Source organism: Lacerta agilis, chromosome 8 (genome assembly GCF_009819535.1).
Source record: "Lacerta agilis isolate rLacAgi1 chromosome 8, rLacAgi1.pri, whole genome shotgun sequence".
In the NCBI taxonomy this organism is placed as follows: domain Eukaryota; kingdom Metazoa; phylum Chordata; class Lepidosauria; order Squamata; family Lacertidae; genus Lacerta; species Lacerta agilis.
The window spans coordinates 50,004,836-50,026,375 of record NC_046319.1 but is presented as its reverse complement, the minus strand read 5'-3'; the positions used below and the strand labels follow the sequence as shown (position 1 = coordinate 50,026,375).

Below are 21,540 nucleotides of genomic sequence, written 5' to 3'. Positions count from 1 at the left end.
TAGAACATTAGCAGTGCAGGAGGGAAAGAAAAGAAGATTTCATAAAAGCACACAGAGAACTATGGAGATACGGATTGATCTGAAAATATTAAGTGGTTCAAAAAAGCCAATTGAAATATCTTTATTTTTTCCTCTACTGCATGTATCAGGATCAATATGGTTTTTACTACAGAAAAGAAGGAATACACATTAAAGTAATCAAAGCTTAGCAGTGCCCTTTACGGGTGTTAATGTTTAATTCCATACAAATAAGAGGCAAAAGGTGTTTGTCAGTAGGCATGTGACAATTCTCTCCTCCAAGCACTAACAGGTAACTGCATACATCACCACACTGTTACAATCTCTTGCTCTTTTCACCATATCCGTAATGTTTTAATGTAAAAATGTTAAGTACCCCTTCTTTACCAACCTCCTTCATGGGTCACTGGGCTAGAATGTAAGAACCTGGAGAACTGATGGTCTGAGGCAGGCATAGGCAACCTTCGGCTCTCCAGATGTTTCGGACTACAATTCCCATCATCCCTGACCACTGGTCCTGTTAGCTAGGGATCATGGGAGTTGTAGGCCAAAACATCTGGAGAGCCGAAGGTTCCCTATGCCTGGGAGGCAATGGCAAATGTTGATAATAATACCCATCAATCAACCTTGACCCTTTAAGCAGTGACATTGTAGCTGAAGCACTATGCAGTGCACTATGTCATTTTTCCTTTTGCACCCAAGGTGTGTGTGTGTGGGGGGTAAAGCAAATGGCATTTACTAGTTGCTGGCAAAGAGGATGAAATGAAGGCAGGAATGTGTTCTGTTAAGGATGCGCTTTCCAGCTGGCTTTCCATCAGGTGCTGGATTTATTTCTCCTTCAAGGATTCACAAGTGTGCCAAGGAGCACAGTATCAGTCTGCAACAGTCTTCCCTGCATTTGGAGAGGGAGATGCATCTGCAATAGTAGCTAAATAAATCAGGTTTCTGTGCAGTGTGTGCTGGTGTCTGTAAAAGAAACAGAAGAATGAGATTCCTTAGGGCAACTGAAATAACAGTTGCTCTGGCAGCCAGCAAGCATATAAGTAACAGTAGGATTTAGGTCTCTATTTTGCTCACTTTATACTTGGGAAAGCAGGGGGAAGGGAAGAGTTGTTAATATGAAGCCAATAATATTTTTGAATGGAAATGAATCCTATTAGCTTCATTCCCCTGTTCCTGATAGTATTTTATTTTTAAATTCAAGGAAATGTGTGTTTTTTTAAAAAAATACTAATTAAGTCAATGTTTAATGATCACTTAATTTCTGCAAAGGCATAGATGAGTGGGCAATGATGCACACTGAGGCACACCATTCTAACTTTACATTCACACTGATGAGGTCTGAACAAGCAGTGTCTAACCAGGGAAGATCTTGGGGTTGTACACAGCTCTATAAAATCATCAAGCTTGTGCAGTGGCAGCAAAAGAGGAAAATGTTAGGAATTACAGTATTAGAAAAGAAATTAAAAATAAAACTGCCATTATTACAATGGCCTTTCAGAGGTCTAGGGCTGCCAAGAAGAAGGGGTGGGTACATCTGTAAGCTATTACCTCCCACATTAAATTCAGCGAAATAAACAAGATTTTCATTAATACCCTGCACAGTCTGGTTGTGTTTGACAAAGACTAATTGCATTTATTTCAGCAACAATGTGCCTGATTTCAATTCTACTTCACCTCCCCTGTAAATTTCCTCAGGACCAATGAGATTTATTCAAACCCACGTCTCGCAATGAGACATGCAAGCTCTCTAAACAATTACTTGATTGTTTGTTTTAATCAAGCAAATACAAAAATGAAGTCCTGAAAAATGCATAATAGGCAACTCTTAAATTAAATTTACTTACTGCACACATTCTTCAGCTCTTCCTTTATTCTGATATTCCACAATACATCGAATCAGCTGGTCATTTTCTTCAAGCAGCTGAAAGTCACAACAGCACTGGATCAACTGCATATTACTGAAACTTGTTCAAGATAGTGTTTCCTGCTTGGCAGGGGGTTGGACTGGATGACCCTTGTGGTCTCTTCCAACTCTATGATTCTAACAACTACTTAACAATTATACTGGATAATTGTGAGGATGCTTTATAGACTGTGCACTACCATCTCATGATCAAGGAGGCAGTGTGAGTATGTGTGTGTGGTCATAGGCTTCAAAGGCACCAGGGAACAATTTAAGAGCACCATGGTGCCCGCAGGTGTCATACTGATGACCCTTGATTTCAGATTACTGTATTAAAGTGGTGTATGAAGAATACCAGGTATTAAAAGAATGTCAACTTCAGTCTTCAACTTACAGACTTAAATATTAAAAGGGGAGGATCCCGGTTATTGGGGTTTTCTTTTTGGTAGCGTTAAGAGGAGTTTACTGTTATTGCAGAAGATATAGGATATTCCAGCAGACTATGCTATTCATTTGTTTTAGTCATGTTTCTGGCGGTGTACCGCTTTTTATTGTACTTGGTTATGGCCTTTCGCTAAGCAATCATGATCGAGGAGAGTGAAGGAGCCGGCCGCCAGTGATTTCGGCCAACCCTGAGAAGATTTTTTTATTTTGTCCTGAGAATGTACAGAGTGCACTGCCCTTCCTAATGCGCAGGCGGATCAGAGTGGACGTTGCTTGACCACGGTCGCTGACGTCACGCTCTCAGCTCCCACCACTTAACCAGACCGGACCATCTTCACGCAGCCTGCAAGAGGGGAATGAAATTGCAAAGACACTTCCGGTTCTAATCGACTTAATACAAAGAACCTGGCCAGGAAACCAGAGAGAGGAAGGTAGAGCGGCGCTCTGACGCCTCCCGACGTTCTTGCCTTTCCTATGGCGGCGTACGGGAGTTAAAAAGAGGGCTGCGTGAGCGACGCTCTCCGCTCTCTCTATGGCGCCCGCCCCTTTCGCTCACCCGCTGTAACGTCTCTTGGTTCACCTCCGCCTTTCCCCGGAGTTTCTCCGGCACGAAAACCACCGACATGCTAGCGGGTGGAGAAGCAGCGGCTTCTAAGCCTCACGCGAAAAGTGGGCCGCGGCGCAAAGGTTGATGGGAGCAAAAGGACAAGACTTTGCACCGATTGGCTGCCCCTGTGCGGCCTCGGAAGCTCCCGCACACCAATGCAGATGACTAAAAGTAGAGCGGTCCATATCCTAGTGTAACTAAGAAGCTTCCGAGTTTTTAAAATTCCGACCAGTTAAACTGGTTAAGCTACGATGAAAGAATTTATGTGTGTATATGAGAGAGAAGAGTGTGCCAATCAATTTCTAGCGTCACGGAAGAGGGAGGAAAACTTTACTTTCTCCGCGCTATGCATAATTTTGTGAATTTCCATCACGTCAGGCTGCAGCAAAGACCGTGCTAATTAAGGGGCCTGCTGGACACTCTCTTCCCAAATCGGCGCTCACTTGCAGCACAGATGCGCCTTCTCCGACTAGCAAAGCCTGCAACGAAAAATCTCAAGTTAACTCGGGAGCTGCGCAGTGCGCGCGACTCTACATCCTTCCCTCAGTCTACACGAATCAGAGGAACTCCCTCCCTCTCCCCCGTCGTTCTTCGAAGCCTTCGTAGCAATTGGCCAGTCTGGCCGGTGGAGGCGGGCTCTGAAAACAAATTGCGACGGCGGGGCCTTGGTTGTGTTGGGAAGGCGGGCTTCGGGCTGATTGGCGAGCCGGAAGGCTTGAGGGGCGGACGTGATTGGTCAGGGGCACGAAAGGTGGGCGGGGCCAAGTCGAGGTGAGTTGCCAGGGCTCCGGTTGTCAAGCGGCAGCCAATCAGGGTGGGGGATGGGAGCGGGCGGTGGAGGCGGAGAGCCCCGAGAGCCGTTCAGACGGAGGAGCGCGCGGGTAGGAGGCAAGCAAGGCCTGCCGAGACGGGCCTCACGTCAGGGTAGGCCGTGGGTAGCCGCAGCAGTCACCACCCGAAAACCTCCCTGGAGCGGCGGCTTGCCCGGGGCCGGATGGGCTTGTTTACTGTCCCTCCGAGCAGGTGCTGGCCTGTCCGGCGTTGTGCCTCGGAGGTCCCGGCCAGGCCTTGCGGGAGGGGAGAGGGCTGCTTCTCCTCCGGGCACCGCATGAAGTAGATGGGTGGGATCTTTCTCTCCCCGGGAAGAGATAGCTGGCCTAAGAGAAGGGTTTCCTCGGAGCTGAATGGGATCTGCTGCCCACAGCACTTTGCGGGGTCGGGGTGGGAATGTTCACAAGCTCGGGTGGCTACCTCGGATTCGAGTCACTTGCTCTAAGCACCGGTGGCTGGGAAGTGTTGACTGGCAGAGGGCCACTGCCCTCGTGCCCTGCTTTGTTGGGTTCTTGTGGAGGGGGGAGATCTGGTTTCTAGGCATTTGTTATCAGGGCTCTTCTCAGAAGCTGCTGAGATCACCTCGCCTAAAAACTCTATCCTGCCTAACACCTGTAGGGATGCAGCACATACATGTATTTATTTGTTTCATAAAATGTATGTGCTGCTTGATTATAAAAGCAAAAGCTCAAAGTGTTCTACAAAAAGAACAAAGCATTGCAATTATTAGTCAACAGAGGTAAAAACAACTATTTTAAAACATCAAAAAGTACTTAAGTTTGACAGTAAGCAAAAAAATTGATTAAAATACGTGTCAGCATCTTACATACATGGGTAGGCTTGTTTAAACAGACATGTTATTAGCAGGTGCCAAAAACAGTATTGTGAAGGCAACAGCCTGATGTCAAAGTGTGAGCCCTACCACACTAAAATAATGATTTCTTACCAACGTGGAATAAGTATTATATTCCACCTGTAACAGAGGCAGTTCATCAGTTCTGTACATTGGGGTAGTAATCCTCAATCTAGAAATTACATGTGTGAGTGGAAATTTGTCGGTAAATTGAGGGGTGCAGCATGCAGACAAGAGTTAACTCCCTCCTGGAGGCAGGTTGTGAACAAAGTGTATTTTTGAAGGCCACCTGTCAGTTTTAGGGATCCTGCTTTCAGGATCAATTCTGTGCCCCACTTCTGTCTGTCTCTGCACTACTCCTAATAGTTGTGCTAGTTGTATCCCAAAGCATCTGGATAACACCAGGTTGTCAAAGTCTGTTCTAATTTATTGCTCATTGGTGTAATGACAAAAGCACCTTTTATTGTTATTGGAAGATACAGAGAAAAGTAGGAGTTCCTGATCTCTTACATTCCATGTTTAAAAACAGAATTAGGTTGTATCCAGCCAAGTACTACTTGGAGTATATCCAGTACACAATTAACGTACCTAACTTGGTCATGTTCATCAATTTCAGTGGGTATACTCTGAGGAGGACTAATACTGTATGCAGCCCAATTCTGGAAATACAGTCATACCTCAGAAGTCGGACTTCTTGCGAGTTGAACATTTTGGCTCCCAAATGCCGCAAACCTGGAAGTGAGTATTCCGGTTTGCATCTGACGTGGGTGCCGCGGGTTCTGATTGGGTGCAGGAGCTTCTTGGTTTTTGAACATTTTGGAAGTCGAACAGATTCCATTCAACTTCCAAGGTACAACTGTACCTGTTCTAAGTTATTGTTATAAAAAAATGATAAATGAAGAAACCTGCTAAGCTCTATTTTAATGTAGTTTGTTTTGCTGCTGTTTTGGCTGAACTGGTTAAAACGAACACTTTCTTCATAGGTAACTTTAACTACTGCTTCCTGGGATTTTGCTTGCATTCTGGAAGAAATAGGCCACTGAGTAAGCCTAGGAGACAGCTTTATATTTTAAAAATAAAAGTGTCACCGCCTTGACTGCTGCAGGACAGTTCAGAAGCTTGAACCTTGTATCTGGGGGGTTGAGCCCCACACATGCTGATGAAAACAGAGCTTTGGGAGAGAAAAGAAGACTGCTTTCTGTAGCTGTGTGAGAATCACTGCAATGGCAGCTGCAGTTGCCACCAAGACAGCTTGGAAGCTGCGTAAGTGAAGTCCACTCTTCTGCGTTTATAAATGGGATGTGTTCAGTGCCTGCAGTTTTGTCTTCCACTCCTGCTTGACATCTTGGGTTTCAGTGTTCCCCTGATCACTTAGCTGCTTTAGCTGATGACTTGCTGGCTTGTGGAATTATATTTTAAAAAATCTTACTATGGCCAGAAGGGCTTATATTCAGGCAAGTGGACATAGAATAATTAGCTTAAAAAGCTACAATACATACCAGATATGCATACCTGTTCACGTATACCTCATCAGTAAGTTTAAATGTATAGATTTTTGTGTGGGACTGTAATGAGGGAGAGACATGGTGATAAAAATGTGCTCATGTCTGTGTTTGCTTTTTTTGTATAGAGGAAATCACTGCTCACAGCAGCAATGTTTCTTCACTTGTGTTGGGCAAAAGCTCAGGTCGGCTCCTTGCAACTGGTGGAGATGATTGTCGAGTTAATATCTGGTCAATTAACAAGCCGAACTGCATTATGGTAAGGATTGGCTGATTTCTCTTTGCTTGTGGGCAATGTGAGCCAGGGAGCAACCTCTGGCATTAGCTTTAGCCACCCTCCTTTCTCTATACAGGATCAAACATGAGAAGGGAGGTTTATTTTCATCTGTGATTTCAGTAATTTGGCTAAATACACCTAAGTGAGCCAAAGTACAGTGCAGTTAAGGCCAAAGTGCTGAAGGAAGAACGAGCTGCATTGACTCTGGCACCTCGCGGATTTTTCCTCCCTCAGTTTGAGGGACAGAGCATGATGGCAGCAGTATATCGCAGGCACTGCCGCTCAGGATATACCACCAGGTAAAGGCGCCATTGCACTCTGGCCCTCAAAACGGTCCTGGGCGATGTATCAACATTCTGGTCTCTTCAAAAACCAGGAAGTAGTTGGATCTGACATTAGCAGGGTTTCAGTCAAGTATCCTTCCTTTGTTTTTCATGCAGCTCCAGAGATATTTTCTCCACCACCACCTTGCCCCCTGTATTTTGACCTATGAGGAGCTAAGTTGAGCTATTGAGACTTGTATGAGTGGCTGCCTTAGGAGCTTTGGCTGTAGATCCCAGTATGCATGTAATCCTTTGATTTGGAAGGGCCGAAAAGCTGCAATGGTATCCCTTTCCACAGCAATGGCCAGTTTGAAATAGTTTTTCTTTTGAATGATTTTTCTTCCTATCCAACCCCTGCACTTTTTCAAAAGGGCATTTCTCTCCTCTTCCACACCCCCTCCTCATTTTTTGTACAGTAACTTACTAGTGCTGCAGAATTGAATTTAGAGTGGGCATTTCAATTGTTACAGTACAGAGCATGATGCTCTTTGTACTACTGCATAGTTTGTGGGAAGTTTGTGATGCAGCTTCATTTCATGCTAGCTGATGGAGCTGCAATTCATTATACACATATCTAGGAGTAAGTTGCTGAACTCAGTGGAATTTACTTTTGTGTTGCCATAAACCTGCATTTCTGGGTGATCTGCTTAGTGCATCATTAAGAAGCACTTAATGTGGTGGCCAAGCTCTATATTGATCTCGGCCTTTGCTTCAACCCTCCTGCAATGGGGCATAGGGATTCCCACTGTTGCAGCTAAGCTTTGTGGGGGAAGTGCTTCTGAGTGTATATTCTGCTGGATTTTATTAGTCACTTAAAGACCAGTTGTAACATGAAGAAGTCTTCACTGGGTGTACAGAGGAGGTCCAGTTTGGCACCAGGTGACATGTGTGTGTGAGAGAGAGACACTTGAAGGAGGGCCTCTGATGAACATAGGGAGGAATCAAATTTCTGCTCTTGCTGGAGTACTGAAACTTCAGTGTCTGTCTGTGGCTTTGAACATAGCTTTCACCTAATCACTTCACTACTTGTGGTTTGATGAGTGTAAACATCCTAGCTGTCCTTGTTGTTGCATGCCTTCCTATAGAGTGGGCCACCTTCAGATGATTCACTGCTGCTTTATCATTTTCCCCAGAGTCTAACGGGTCACACTACACCTGTGGAGAGTGTGAAGATTAATACAAATGAAGAGCTGATTGTTGCGGGGTCCCAGTCAGGCTCCATTCGGATCTGGGATCTGGAAGCTGCCAAAAGTAGGTTCAGAGCCAATCCTTCTACCACTTTTCAGGTTGCCCAGCAGTCCCTTACTTTGCGAAGAGCAGAGAAAGAGAGAGAGCAAGCACACAAGGAAGGACAATATGCCCAACTTTGAAAACTGCAGGGGCACCTCTTCCTTCACCTAGGTTGGGGGAGGTGTTGGTACTGTTCAGATGCCAGCCCTATGAATAAGAACAGCTGTTTTGTTGGCACTCAGATCTTTATAAATTTCCCCAATAATATTTATCCATTTGTGTTATGTTTACGGTGCTTAACCTCAGCAGTCAACTATCTTTCCTCCATTACTTTCATAGAAAAGCAGGTTTTAATTTTATGTGTTTGGTAGATGCTTGTTATTTCTGTTTTAAGAGACTGTACAGGGAAACATTAAAATATTTGTATGAAATTATGATTTCATTCTAAACCAGATTTTTTTTTTATAAAAAGGATTTTACTGAACGATTGAAATAGCAAGTCTGATTTGAACTGAAAAATTGTATCAATCCTGCATCTTCTTAGACCATGCTTGCATCTCAATTCCCTGCCCTCCCTTTCCCATCCAGTTCTCCGTACATTAATGGGCCACAAAGCAAATATCTGCAGCTTAGACTTCCATCCTTTTGGAGGCTTTGTAGCTTCAGGATCCATGGACACCAACATTAAGGTAAGACTTTTGAGTCTCCCTCACTCCCTGCATGTGTATTTCAGAATAACAGGATCCCCAAAGGGCTGGATATCAGTGAATGTAAGGAGCTGTTTTGTATTAAGTCAGAGTAGTTGTTCATGCAGCCCAGCAATATTCTCATGGACCTGAAGTCGCTTTCCAGTGGTGTGGGCAGAGCTCTTCCCAGCCCTTTAACTATGAACTGATAGTGCACCCAAGGCCTCATTTGTTTGTATTCTGCACTTCAGCTGACATCCTGTTATTGAAATTCAAATTGTTGCACTCTTAGAAAATGTCCCTCAACCCCAGGACTTTTTAAATTGGAGATTGGTGCTTTGGAAGACATTTCCAAGTTGCCATTGTAAAGCTTTTGTCAATTTCCTTCATGCAGCTTTGGGACGTGAGAAGAAAGGGCTGCGTCTTCAGATACAAGGTAAGAAGGAAAGCATGTTAATTTTGTCCACAGAGCACCCCTCAAATCTCCTCCTTCCTCTGGCAGTTCTTCCATGTCCAGTTGCTACAGTGTTTCAGTTTGGAGAGTTCATTGAGGCAATCCCACCCATAGGTTCTGGGCTGTTTACAAAATTTCCAGTGTCTATTACATGAACAGGGTCTACATTTTTTGGCTGGATAATCCAGTTATCGTGGCTGCCACCCCTCAGGCCCCACCCAACCAAAGGAAGGGCCAGTGGGGAGGGGGATCCATTGGGTACTGCTTCTTGAAGGTGTCCAGATTGGCTTGATGCCATTAATCTTGCAAGTTAATATCTTCTCATCTCTTTTGTACTTTGGTACTGACCTTCACATCCACTTTGCATTATTTTTAAAAATAGGGTGCTCCAATTAAAAAGCATGCACTCTCTCACTGAACTATAGCACCCCCTGCACCTCTTCCCAAAGTACAGCCTCTCCTCCTTCTGTCTTCTGTTTTACTAGCTCCCTCTGACTTGTTTCCAGGGAAACCCTTTTTCTGTGCTCAGCTCCTATCCTCCAAAGTTCATGATTTCCTTCCACTGTTGATGGAGCCCTCAGCTGGTCTCTGACATGCCAGCTGCCCCTCACAGCAATTGAGAAAGGCTCCCCTCCCTCCTAAAGGAGCCCAAGTACTTGACAAATCATTAAACTCTTCCCTATCCAATCTTATTTTCCTTCCTTACTAGAAAGTGATATTTACAATGTTTGAAACTGTATCTTGGGCAAAGTGGCTATGTCTAAATGTAGCTTTCACCAACCTGGTGCCCTCCAGATGTTTTGCATGCTGGCTGGGGCTGATGGTAGTTGCAGTCCAACACATCTGGAGGGCACCAGGTTGGGCAAAGGCAGTCTAAGGGATTGTATTTTCTCTCTTGCTATATAGTAATTTCACAACATGACAGCTGTTGTGAGACATGCTCAGTCTTCATGTTTCCTTTGTGTGACCCATTATTTCATCCTGGGAGTGCCAAGCTCTGCTAGGAATGAACTGGGTCTGTTTTGCCTTTACAGGGCCATACTCAAGCTGTCCGCTGTCTCCGATTCAGCCCTGATGGCAAATGGCTGGCGTCGTCTGCAGACGATCACACAGTGAAGGTACTGGCCTGATTTTGCCAGACCCCTTTGGCATTCATCTTCCTTCTTGTGGCAGTTTTGACTGCTTGCCACACCAAGAGGTGCTCTTTTGTGCCAAACAATCAGGAACGGGGTTGGGCAACCTCAAGACTTTAAGGTTCTTTCTCTATCTAGTTGTGGGACCTGGCTGCTGGGAAGATCATGTTCGAGTTCACAGGACACACGGGGCCAGTCAACGTTGTAGAATTCCATCCCAATGAATACCTGTTGGCCTCTGGTAGCTCTGACAGGTAAAATATTGTTGGGAAATAAGTGGGGGACAATAACATGTGATGTGGCTCATCTGCAACTTGCAATTATTTCCTGCAGATACTTATATTTTCATTTGTGGAATTGGAATAATTGTTGTGGAATTTCCTGTCTAGGGAGGTCCTTCTGGCCTCTTCATTATCCTCTTCTGGAACCTAGAACAAGGTCATAAGATTGCCCATGCTTTGCCCAAAATTCAGTCTTTCATGTTGTTTGAATTATGACAAAGCTTTTGGTAGATGTCATCATGCTAGATTTTGAAGTTTGGTATATGCTGATGGCTCTCAATCTTCTTTCTCTTCTTCCTTGAACCTTGGTGAGACTATAGAGTCTCTGAAATGATGCTGGATAAATGGGCTGGATGAACTGAAGCAGGTTCAGATGGGGGTGTAGATGAACAGTGGGCCTGTTGAGTTGAGAGTAGGTGTAAAATCTGTCTGAATGGCCTTGCCGCCCCTCCTGAAGGAACAGGTTTGCTGCTCAGGGGTGATAATTGACCCAGCACTACTGCCGCAGCTGTGCCTTTTCCCAGCTGCACCAGATATATTTGATGCACCATCTTGTGTAAGATAAAAGATTTGGTCTCTATCATTACAAGGAAGTGTTTTACATAGCTCAGAAACTATTTGGTTTAGAACACAGCAGCTGGGACTGACCTTAGAGAGTGGTTGTTACAGAGCTGCCCTGGTTACCAGTTGGTTTCTGGGCACTTCAGAGTGCTGTGTTTTCCTTTTAAATCCCAAAGTGCCCTAGCCTCTGGACACCTTTGCTCTTAGGTCCTGCCATGTGATTTTAAGAACATCTGAGGAGTTTCTGATGAGGTTGCCATCATTATCACAGATCTATTGGCTGGTCATGGCTAGAGCAACCTTGTGTGTTAGCCCAGTTAAAGCTACTAGCCTGCAAATTTTTCCTAGCATGCTGGAGGCTGTCAAAAGAGGAACAGAGAGTTATGTCCCTCTTCCTCCAACCTACAGACATGGGGGCTTCCCTCCTCTGGCAGCCTACTTGGTATCTCTGCTGGGCACAGAGGAGAGTAACTGAGTGCTCTGTTCCTTGCCTGGAATCCCAGACACTCAGGGCCACAGACTGTTGCTAGAAACAAAGACCAATGAATAATGAAATGTTGTATTAACTCCTGCTTGCCTTGGGCCTAGGAGAGTGGCTGCAGATGCTCTTGATCACATAGGTGTTGTTTTTTTCCTGTCTTGCAGAACGGTCAGGTTCTGGGACTTGGAGAAGTTCCAGGTGGTGAGCTGCATTGAAGAGGAGGCCACTCCTGTCAGGTACATGGGACTTGGGCAGTGGTTTGTGTCAAGAGGCATGAGGGCGTGTTCTTGCTTTGTGTGACTTTGCTATGGGGATCCCAGACTCTTAACGCTCTTGCAGTTCCAAGCTCTGGTTTGGCCAAGCGGCTGAAGCAAGGAATGCATGCAGTTAAAGGCTAGTAGAGATTGTGACCATCTCCTGACTAAGAATATCAATGGCACACCTTGTTTTGCACCAGTGTCTGGATGACCTGCACATTCACTTCTCCCCTCTCCCCTTCAGGTGTGTGCTGTTTAACCCTGATGGCTGCTGCTTGTATGCTGGCTGCCACGATACCCTGAGAGTGTATGGCTGGGAGCCTGAGCGCTGTTTTGATGTGGTCATGGTGAATTGGGGCAAGGTGGCTGATTTGTCTATCTGTAACAATCAACTGGTGAGTGACTGAAGAGGCAGGAAGGGACTTGGGTTTCCTGCTCTGCTTCTGGGTGCAACAAGTGGACATGCCACAAGTTGTGCTTCTGACACTGGCAGTAGCATGGCAGGGCTGTTCCTAGTGCACACTTGTCACAGGGGTCATCTCTTCCTCATCTCTTCTGGTAGTTTTCATTTTGAGTTTGCCTCCCGTTCCCCTCACATGGTTGCCAAGGTGGATTCTTGTTGACTTCCCAGAGCACTTTGGCTGAAAACCTGATGTAAAGTTGACTTGCACAGAACATGGCTTCTTTTCTGTTCTTCACAGATTGGTGTTTCTTTCACACAAAGCACAGTCTCTTCCTTTGTGGTGGACCTCAGCCGAGTCACAAAATGTGGGCCTGGCACCCGTGGGCTGATTCGGGATGACAAGCCTCTCACTCAGCCCTTGCCTGCGGGCTCTTCCCTTCGACGCATCTACGATAGGCCAACGACGACATGCAGCAAACCCCAAAGGCAAGGAAGGAAGACTCCGCTTAGAGGGCGGGAGGTGGCAGCCCCTGTATGCCAAAGGATTTAGAGATGGAAACAGAAAGCAAAGGGATGTTCTCAATGGTTTCTGTGTGGTCCCCTCCATTGGTTCTGGGGGATTTTTCCAAGAAAAACTGGCTGTTTGCCTATTTTTTTGTGCATGGCTTTAGAAGAGGATTAGCCAAATTCATGGAAGATAAAGCCATCAATGGCTACTAGCCACAGTGGCAATGTTGTTGGCGGCAGAATGCCTCTGAATACCTGTTGCTGGGAATCCTAAGAGGGGAGAGGGCTGCTCTTGCTCACGGGTCCTGCTTGTGGACATTCAGTTGGCCATTCAGGGGGAAATAGGACGCTGGGCTTCAGATACAGCTAAAGGAGCATCTCCACCTCCATCGTTCAGCCTGGACACTGAGGTCCTCCTCTGAGGGTCTTCTGGCAGTTCCCTCACTGCGAGAAGTGAGGTTACAGGGAACCAGGCAGAGGCCTTCTTGGTAGTGGCACCCAACCTGTGGAATGCCCTCCCATCAGATGTCAAGGAGGGAGATAAAGAACTACACAACTTTTAGAAGACACCTGAATGAAAGCAGCTTTGTATTGGCTAGTTTTTAATGTTTGACATTTTTGTATGTACTGGAAGCCTCCCAGAGTGGCTGAGGAAACCCAGTCAGTTGGGTGGGGTATTATTATTATTATTATTATTAGCCCCCATTTGCTTCAGGGCTGTTCTGGTATTCTTATTTCTGTGGTTTAATGACAGAATGAAACACAACTCAGAGAGCGAGAGGCGCAGTCCAAGCAGTGAGGACGACAGGGAAGATAAGGAATCAACAGCGGAGATCCAGAACTCAGAAGACTACAATGAGATCTTCCAGCCAAAGAATCCCATAAGTGAGTGCTGTTGAAGTGATTTGTGTGCTGCCACAAAGCAAACCAAGGTGTCTTGTGCTGTTTTCCCCATTTTGTAATATTCGATATTTGTGTGGCAGTTGTGAACAAGCATGTGACTCCCACAGTTGTTTTAATTTACTGTTGCCTCCAAAGACTTTCAAGAGGCAATCTTAGGTTCACAACTTGCTACTGAATATTGTGTTCTGGCATGGTCAGTCATTTAAAGGTAGAGTACTAGCATCTAAGTCTGCAACATGTGTTTGTTAAAGTATTTGCACACCATCCTTTGTACAAATACATCTGAGGGCAGTCCACAGTGCGAATTTACATCTCAATATATAACTAATTCCGCCACCCCCCTCCTGGCAAAAAAGCTACACACACTGTGACTTGGAGCCAGACTTAACTAGCTGAACATAAGCCACATTGAAGTCATTATTAACTTGTCCCATTGATTTCAGTGGAACCGAAGTTCAACTAGCTTAGTCTGAATCCCACCCGGTATTCCCAGGATGTATCTTTAGCACATGGAATGGTTGTTCCTGTCTCTTGAAAAGAAATGCGGGAAGGAGTGAAGAGGCATAACTGCACCCACTTCTTCCTCAGAGGGAGAAATATTTGTTAATCCCTTTACCTGTAATGCAGAAGTGTTACTGCCGTTGTGGAAACAAGCTATAGACTCATGAAGGTGACACCACAGGATCCTCTAATTTCTTGTGTAACTTAAATGGAGTGCAAGGTTGGGTGCTTTATTTTTTTTTGTCTTTTTCAGCTCGAACTCCACCCAACAAGAGTGAACCTTTTCCTGCACCTCCAGAGGATGGTGAGTTGGAATTTCTTTTTCAAGTATTGAGAAAGAACCAGAGAAGATCTCCATACATCTACTGTATTTTTTGCTGGCTTCACATGGACATTTGCAATGTCTACATTGCTGGGGGAAGTTGCGAGTTATCTTTTTCTCCAGTTTGGATTCTTCAGCTTTGGCTCCAAAAGGGCAGCATGGAGGCCCTTGGCGCAACAGAGCCATAGACTGTCTTGGGTGGAAGTGGCAGGAGCTTTAGAGCCCAGGGCCTTAGGGCCCAGGGTCTTTGACTTCTAGGGCAGAGCTCTCGCCTGCTGCTACTATTTGTGCAGTCTTGAAAGTAAGAAAACATAGTTTTTCTTCCCTCCAGAGCCCATGGTTGCCAAAGAAGCCTCAAGGCTCAGTCAAGTGGCAGATATTCCGACTCCGTTGCCAAGCCAAGAGAATGTAAGTGCCTTGCACCCATTGGTGTGCCCTCTCCTCTTCCTGCTTCCCCCCACCCTGGCTCCAGAAATGATGGTGCCTCTATCCCAGGATTTCCCAAACTTGGGGATTACAACTCCCATCGTCCCTAGCTAGCAGGACCAGTGGTCAGGGATGAGGGGAAATGTAATCCAAAAACAGCTGGAGGCCCATGTTTGGGAAACCCTGCTCTAGCAGCATGAAAGAGGCAGTGGCCTATCACTCTGTGTTCTAAGCAAGGCAGTCAGACCAGCCATTGCCAACCTCCAGGTGTGTTGGACTGCGACTCCCATTATTTGTAAAGGAGTTGCAGTCCAAAACATCCGGAGGGCTCCAGATTGGAAAAGGCTGGGCTCAGTGGGGGACTTTTTTATTACTATCATTTTTTTTTAATAAAACAAATTATACACCACTTAATTACCAAAACCTCCAAGTGCTTTTGAAAGGCCTTCCCCTGCAGATCTTGGTTCTGGTGGTTGGAATTCCCTGCATCCCTGCAAGCTTATTTCTTACAGCCAAATGTGGTGGAGGTGGGGTGGGGGGCAAGATGAGACCCAGGGATGCCCTGAGCAGATCCTACCTTGCACCTGATCCTTAACTTCATTTGAAGTGCTCCAGGTGCCGTGGAGCTGGCCACTCAGAAGTTGCCAATAGCCTCTAGTGGGTCTGCTTAGAAAACGGAAGAAGAATGCATCAAGTCCTTTGTTAACATGCCATGGAGGATCAGCAGTGGTGGTGCTGAGTTTGTGGTGCTCAATATAGCCAGGTGGTTGCAAATATGGTATCAAAGCTTACAGCCCAGGTGTGTCTGCCCTGACTCCATCTCCACTTCCCACAGCAGCCTGACCCTATTCAGAGGTCGCCAATAGCATCCTCGACCCCCAAGACCAAGGTTGAGCCATCTGTGATCCCTGCAGCCAGGAATGAGCCTATCGGGCTGAAGGCCTCTGACTTTTTGCCAGTAAGTTTCTTCCCTGTAGAAGAGGGATTGGGAACAATAAGTGGCTGTCACCTGGGCAGGGAGGAAAGTCATTTGCCTGCCCTGCTCACCCTGCTCTTGGGCTGCTTCAGAAGTAGAGTGTATTTTTGGCTTTTAAAAGAAACAACAAGTCTCTGAAGGAAGCTGTAAGATACTGAAGAAAGACCTAGGCTGGATCTAGGCACATCAAAGGAGCGATTCAGTTAAACACGTTGTAAACTTCATACAGGGAAATATGTTGGTGAAAGAAGGGACTCCACAGCGCCATCTGGTGTCACAGTGTTATAACACATATAAAGCACTTTATGTTTACGAATATAGCTGAGTCCCTAGTCTTGGGGAGATGCAAGAATGGTGGAAATTGGAGGGCTCTGTAAAGGATAGGAAAGAGACACTGTCAGGATACCTCTGGACAAGCTCCACAGAGCAGTGATTTGTGTATAGAGTTAACAGGCAGCCTGAATACATGACACAGAGGTCCAGTGTTTCTTTGTGACCTTTGCAAAGGCAGACTTTTGAATCTGTTGAATAGCTTCAGGAAAAGGAAATTTAGTCCTCCTAGCTTTGTCATGCCAAGCTAAGCAGGTTGCATTCTCCTGGAGAGTAGTACCTGGGATCAGAGAATCACAAGGGCCGTCTGCCACAATAATTTGAGCTGGGAAGGAGAAATTGGCACCTCCGTCGCAAAGGCCCTCAGGGAAAATGTCAAGTTTTGCTTGCTGTGAGAATCTGAAATGCGCTCCACCAGCATGCAGTTGAGGAAGCAACCTGTTTTCATAATCCAGATGCCCCCAAACATGAAAATGATTTGCTGCCATGTTTTTAATTTATTTCACATCATTTATATACTGCTTGATTGTAATAAAAGCTCAAAGTGGTTGACAAAAATAATAAAACAATCAGATTGTCATTAAAAAAACCCAATTAAATCAGGTATTTAAAATATTCAAAAATTAAAATCAAGATAAAACCAGTTTAAAACACATGACAGCTTCTACCTGTCTGGAAAGGCTTGTCTAAGCAAAAATGTTTTTAGCAGGTGTCAAAAAGGGGGCAGTGAAGGTGCCTGCTTTATGTCCATAGGCGGGGAGTTCCAAAGTATGGGTGCTGCTGCACTAAAGTAGCCATTTTGTATTGTGGCCCCTGTAACAGTGCCAGTTCCACAGATCAAAGTGGTCAAAAGGTCATAGATGGGGTAAGGCAATCCCACAGGTAAACTGGTCCACAAAAGAAGGCATAATGTGTAGATGAAAGGACACCAGAAACTAGCCTTTAGCAAGAGCATGGATGGTAGCAGATCCCTTCGGTGGCTAAACACTTTAGATATTTCTCAGCTAGGGTACAAATAATTCAATTGTATGGCTAGTGATTTGGTTGGGTAATAAATAGTATGATTGAATCAAGACAAAAAGCAGAGCAGCAGCATTTGATGCTAAATACCAGCCAGCCATTCTGGGCAAATCAAAGGTAATCTTGTCAAGGAGACTGTAGAAAAGAATTCACAGCCCAGCATCCCCATCTTTCCAATTGTAGTGATAGACCTAGTATGTTCCATTCTTTTAACAGTAATGTTTCTGCCTCTGGTTGTGTTAAATAAAACTGTAATAAACTATACAAATAGGTATAGTTTGTTTGTTTGTTTGTGTAATACATTACAAATTAGACCATCAATGCCAAGTTCCCTTTCCTTTCTGTCCTTGCAGGCTGTGAACAACCAAAACCTGGCAGAGATTGTGGATGAAGAGGCCATGTCCCAAATCCGGAAGGGACACGAGACCATGTGTGTGGTGCTTACCAGTCGCCACAAAAACTTGGACACCGTGAGGGCTGTGTGGAGCACTGGAGACATCAAGGCAAGTGGCCTTTTTGTTGCCTTTGTTAAGCAGCACAGCGCCAGGGACTGGGCCAGCTGCTTTGTGCTTAGCAGGTCCAGATTTCAAACCTCCCACCACGGTCAGCTTCATGATGTCTATCTCTAGGAGACTCGCCCTCATCCTGATTTGCCTCTCTTGCCTTTTCTTAGACATCTGTGGACTCCGCAGTGGCCATCAACGACCTCTCCGTTATGGTGGACCTCCTGAACATCGTCAACCAGAAGGCGTGAGTTCCAGTTTGCTTTCCTGCTTCAAGGGAATGCTTTCTGCCATGTGGGTCAGGATCCTCTTCCCTTCTTGGGTAACCTACAAGTGCCTCTTCACCTCTTGGAGTGGAGGTTGTGACCAACAGTTACCCACAGGATCCCAGGCCTTATTTCTTGGCAGCCCCCATGTCCTGCCCCATGAAAATCTGTGGAACTTTGTGGTGCCACCTGGTGCTTACACACAGACACAGCACCTGCTAGCCCTGTGCTGAGCTTGGAGCCATGGCATGACTCAGATCCCTCATGAGGACTCCCTGGGCCGAGAGTCACCCGCTGTCTCATCCTTTGGCTCCTTTCTGCCTTGGGGTGAGCACATAAAGCTTGTTTGTCCTGAATGAGGTCCATCTAGCCCAAGACCAGCAGCTGCTCTCTGGCTAAGGTCTCTGGAGTGTTCTGCAGGTCAGAGGGGTTTGCTGTTGCAGGGCAGGGGGTTGGGGTATCTCTCTGGAGCCTGTATTCTCTTTCCAGGTCTCTTTGGAAGCTGGATCTGTGCACAGTCATCTTGCCTCAGATAGAGAAACTTCTGCAAAGCAAATATGAAAGGTGAGTCTGCTGACAAATGTACGTCCTTGAGTAAGAAGAGTGCCTGATCAGTTAAGTGCTTTATTGGCTAGCTGTAGCCAGCTGCTTTTGAGAGCTTTGTCAACTTGCATTTGATGATGGTCCTGATGAAGTGGCAGTAGCTGCTGCACACCTGTGTGTGTTAATGTCTTGTGCATTTTTCTTATTCTCGGAGCGAGTGAGGTTTTGACTTGCCCAAGCAGAGAGTAGGCCAGTCAGCTTTGGGCTTATCACAACTTCACTTTGCTGTTGCCATGGTCCCAGTGCACTTCTATATTGGGCAGGTTTCCCCCTCTGCCCCAATTTGGTGTCATGTTTGAAGCTTTAAATCATGAGGGAATGTCATCAGCAGAAATAAGCACTGAGAAGGGCCCATCCCAAAGCAGGCTGCCCCAACATCCAACAAGAGAAGTTTGCAGTTCAAGCAGAAGTTTCCTAAGAATGTTGGATGTTGATTTCCCCCCCTCTTTTGCTTTACTAACCACCAAGCTGTGGTTTTCAGGGAGTGATTCCTCTGCCCCAATATTAAAACCACTTCAAAACCTGAGTAGTTGCAGCATCTATGTGTACATCAGTTTGTGTTGACGCTTATATACAATTGTGTCACCCCCTCCAGGGGTGCGTGTACACACACAAATTCTGCCCTGGTTTATTTTTAAGCGCTTCAGAAATCCCTGCAGCAGTGTGGCTGCATTTTGAAGAAGGAACTGGGTCAGAAGCAGTTCATATGAATATCAATTGCTTTTAACAGCGGCCTGCTGGGCCTTCCTGCATCCAGATTTACAACAAAAGAAACTGGAAGGACAACTGATTTTGCTGTGGCTCTGCTCTTCCTCCTTCACCTGCTTCTCCTCTTGCATTTTAGGTTTAGTCGTGAAAATGTTTGTCCTATTCTGATTCTCCTTGTTCTCTTGTCAGTTACGTCCAGACAGGCTGCACTTCTCTGAAGTTGATCCTGCAGAGGTTTCTGCCCCTGATCACAGACATCCTTGCCGCGCCGCCATCCGTGGGGGTGGACATCAGCAGAGAAGAGAGGTAGAGTGGCATCCCTTTTGCTTCCATTCCTATGTTGCAAATCCTATCAGAACCTTCCCCCCTACCAATTTAGCCTCCTTACACACCTGAATCCCACAGCTAGCTCAATCACACGTGCCCCACAGAATCTTGAACAGTTCCAGTGTGTTGCTTTTAGGCTGAAAATATCTGGGCTCCCTCCCACACAACTGCCTCTATCTACTGGGGGGGGGGGTGCAGAAGGGGAAAATCTCATTTGGCTTCTGCCAGTAAAGCCTGTACGCCTTGCTGCTGTGTGTCCCTGCACTGGCTAGCAATCAGCAGGTATCCACTGAAAGCTGGAGCTTTTTAGTTGTGGCGTGGGTTTTATATTCCCATTGGGCCAAACTGATCACATGCCTTCTCTTTTTTCCAAAAACCTTTTTATTTATCTACCATGCACTTTACTTTTGTTTAGCTGCTGTTGCTCCAAGAGCATGGTCTGAATTTAACAGTTAGGTATTTTTCTTGTTGTGAGATGCAGAAGAGCAGGGCATCTAAATAATATTAATAAAATATTGGTGGATGTTGATTAGTCATGGTAGCCCCTCTCTCCCTCCCTCCCTCCCCCTCTCTCTCTTCCATTGACAGGCTTCACAAATGCCGCCTGTGCTACAAGCAGCTGAAAAACATCAGCAACATCATCAAGAACAAATCTGGACTCAGTGGCCGCCATGGCAGTGCCTTCCGTGAGCTGCACCTCCTGATGGCTGTCCTTGAGTGATGGGGTGGTGCCCTTCATCCATCCACACATACCGCCTGAGGCTCGTCTTCCCTCCATGGCCTCTCACTCCAGCCACTTCGAGTAGTTTTGTTTGGTGTCCATCTCTCCACAGTCCTCCAGGAGGTAAGGGAGGGGGCTGATGGGTTGGGTGCTCCATATTCAGTGCCTTACAGGCTACATTGCAAACCAGACTGCCCTGCTGTGGCACAGCCCCCCTGCCTTTCTGTGTACATAGCTGCCTTGGGCGGGGGCGGCAAATGGGAATGCTGTGTTAGAATACAACCATGGACAGCATTTCTAGACCCTGGCAACCAGCAGTGCTTGGGACCAACTCCCTAGTGATGAGCCCTGCCCTGCTTCCTTTCCAGTCTCACTGTGGTGGGACTTGAGGCAGGAGTGGGTGGGACTGGACTACCTGCCTGTGCAACTGAGTCTCTTGGGCTGGAGGAGTTCAGCCCCCCACTGCTGCCCCCTCGTTTTGTTCCATGGTGGAAAGGCTCGATACTGAGGAATGGCCTGCTCTTTCCCCTTCATCTCTTGTTAATACGCTGTGCAGTCTGCTGTTCATAAACTGATAAGTTATGAAGAATTTCATTAAAACGTTTGTAACTTTATTTTGAAAAACAGTAGTTTTGTGTCTTTCCCCTTCCGTAGCTCATAATTTTGTTAAGGTTACAGATTCATATTCTAACTCCCACAAAAGGAAAGTTTTACAATGCCTTACTTTATATATTATGCCATTTTCTTCTTTAAAATGAAATTGACCTAGGAAAAAGGAAATACCCAGAGGTTTTTCTCCTGGTTTGTGCAGCCAAGTATGGAGGGGGTGAATGCCCTCTAATGACAAAGTTAAGTCCAATTTGTAGACTAAACCCACCCCAGAGGCAAATTTCATCCACTTGTGTCTAAAGGAAAATGTTACAGTTGTTTATGAAAGCAGATGGGAGGAAACAGCTTGGTTAAAAATGATTTGAATCTGAATTAAGTTGTATCAGATAGACCACAGATTGACTCAGAACAGATTGAGCTGATGAACAAAGCAACAGATACATATCCAAATTGAATCTTTTGGCTCATGAACACCCTCAGTAAATGCCAGTTTACAACTTGCCATTTTAATCTGATCTCCCTGCACACTACTTCCTTTGCGTGTTTTGTCTTTTTAATTTTATACACCTGA

The 21,540-nt window shown here is 45.7% G+C and overlaps 2 protein-coding genes across 4 annotated transcripts; one reads left to right on the top strand and one right to left on the bottom strand.

Moving 5' to 3' along the window:
- Positions 1 to 858: 858 nt before the first annotated feature.
- SS18L2 (SS18 like 2) lies at positions 859 to 3,037 on the bottom strand. The gene is made up of 3 exons (XM_033157380.1): positions 2,925 to 3,037; positions 1,866 to 1,942; positions 859 to 984 (listed from the first exon to the last, which is right to left on the bottom strand). Exons 1-3 carry the CDS (start codon positions 2,991 to 2,993, stop codon positions 891 to 893), a joined length of 240 nt encoding a protein of 79 aa, XP_033013271.1. The 5' UTR covers positions 2,994 to 3,037; the 3' UTR covers positions 859 to 890.
- Positions 3,038 to 3,839: 802 nt separating this feature from the next.
- On the top strand, positions 3,840 to 20,974 carry KATNB1 (katanin regulatory subunit B1). 3 transcript variants are annotated; one of them, XM_033157378.1, is made up of 20 exons: positions 3,842 to 3,899; positions 5,643 to 5,922; positions 6,290 to 6,420; positions 7,895 to 8,012; positions 8,580 to 8,680; positions 9,072 to 9,113; positions 10,166 to 10,249; positions 10,403 to 10,518; positions 11,752 to 11,823; positions 12,089 to 12,239; positions 12,546 to 12,733; positions 13,509 to 13,639; positions 14,412 to 14,462; positions 14,812 to 14,888; positions 15,745 to 15,864; positions 17,586 to 17,735; positions 17,906 to 17,982; positions 18,491 to 18,565; positions 19,502 to 19,618; positions 20,228 to 20,974. In XM_033157378.1, exons 2-20 carry the CDS (start codon positions 5,883 to 5,885, stop codon positions 20,358 to 20,360), a joined length of 1,974 nt encoding a protein of 657 aa, XP_033013269.1. In that variant the 5' UTR covers positions 3,842 to 3,899; positions 5,643 to 5,882; the 3' UTR covers positions 20,361 to 20,974. The 3 variants fall into 3 exon arrangements, with proteins under 3 accessions (XP_033013270.1, XP_033013269.1, XP_033013268.1); XM_033157377.1 differs by having other exon boundaries at positions 3,845 to 3,899; positions 15,742 to 15,864; XM_033157379.1 differs by lacking the exon at positions 15,745 to 15,864 and having other exon boundaries at positions 3,840 to 3,899.
- The last annotated feature ends 566 nt before the right edge of the window (positions 20,975 to 21,540 follow it).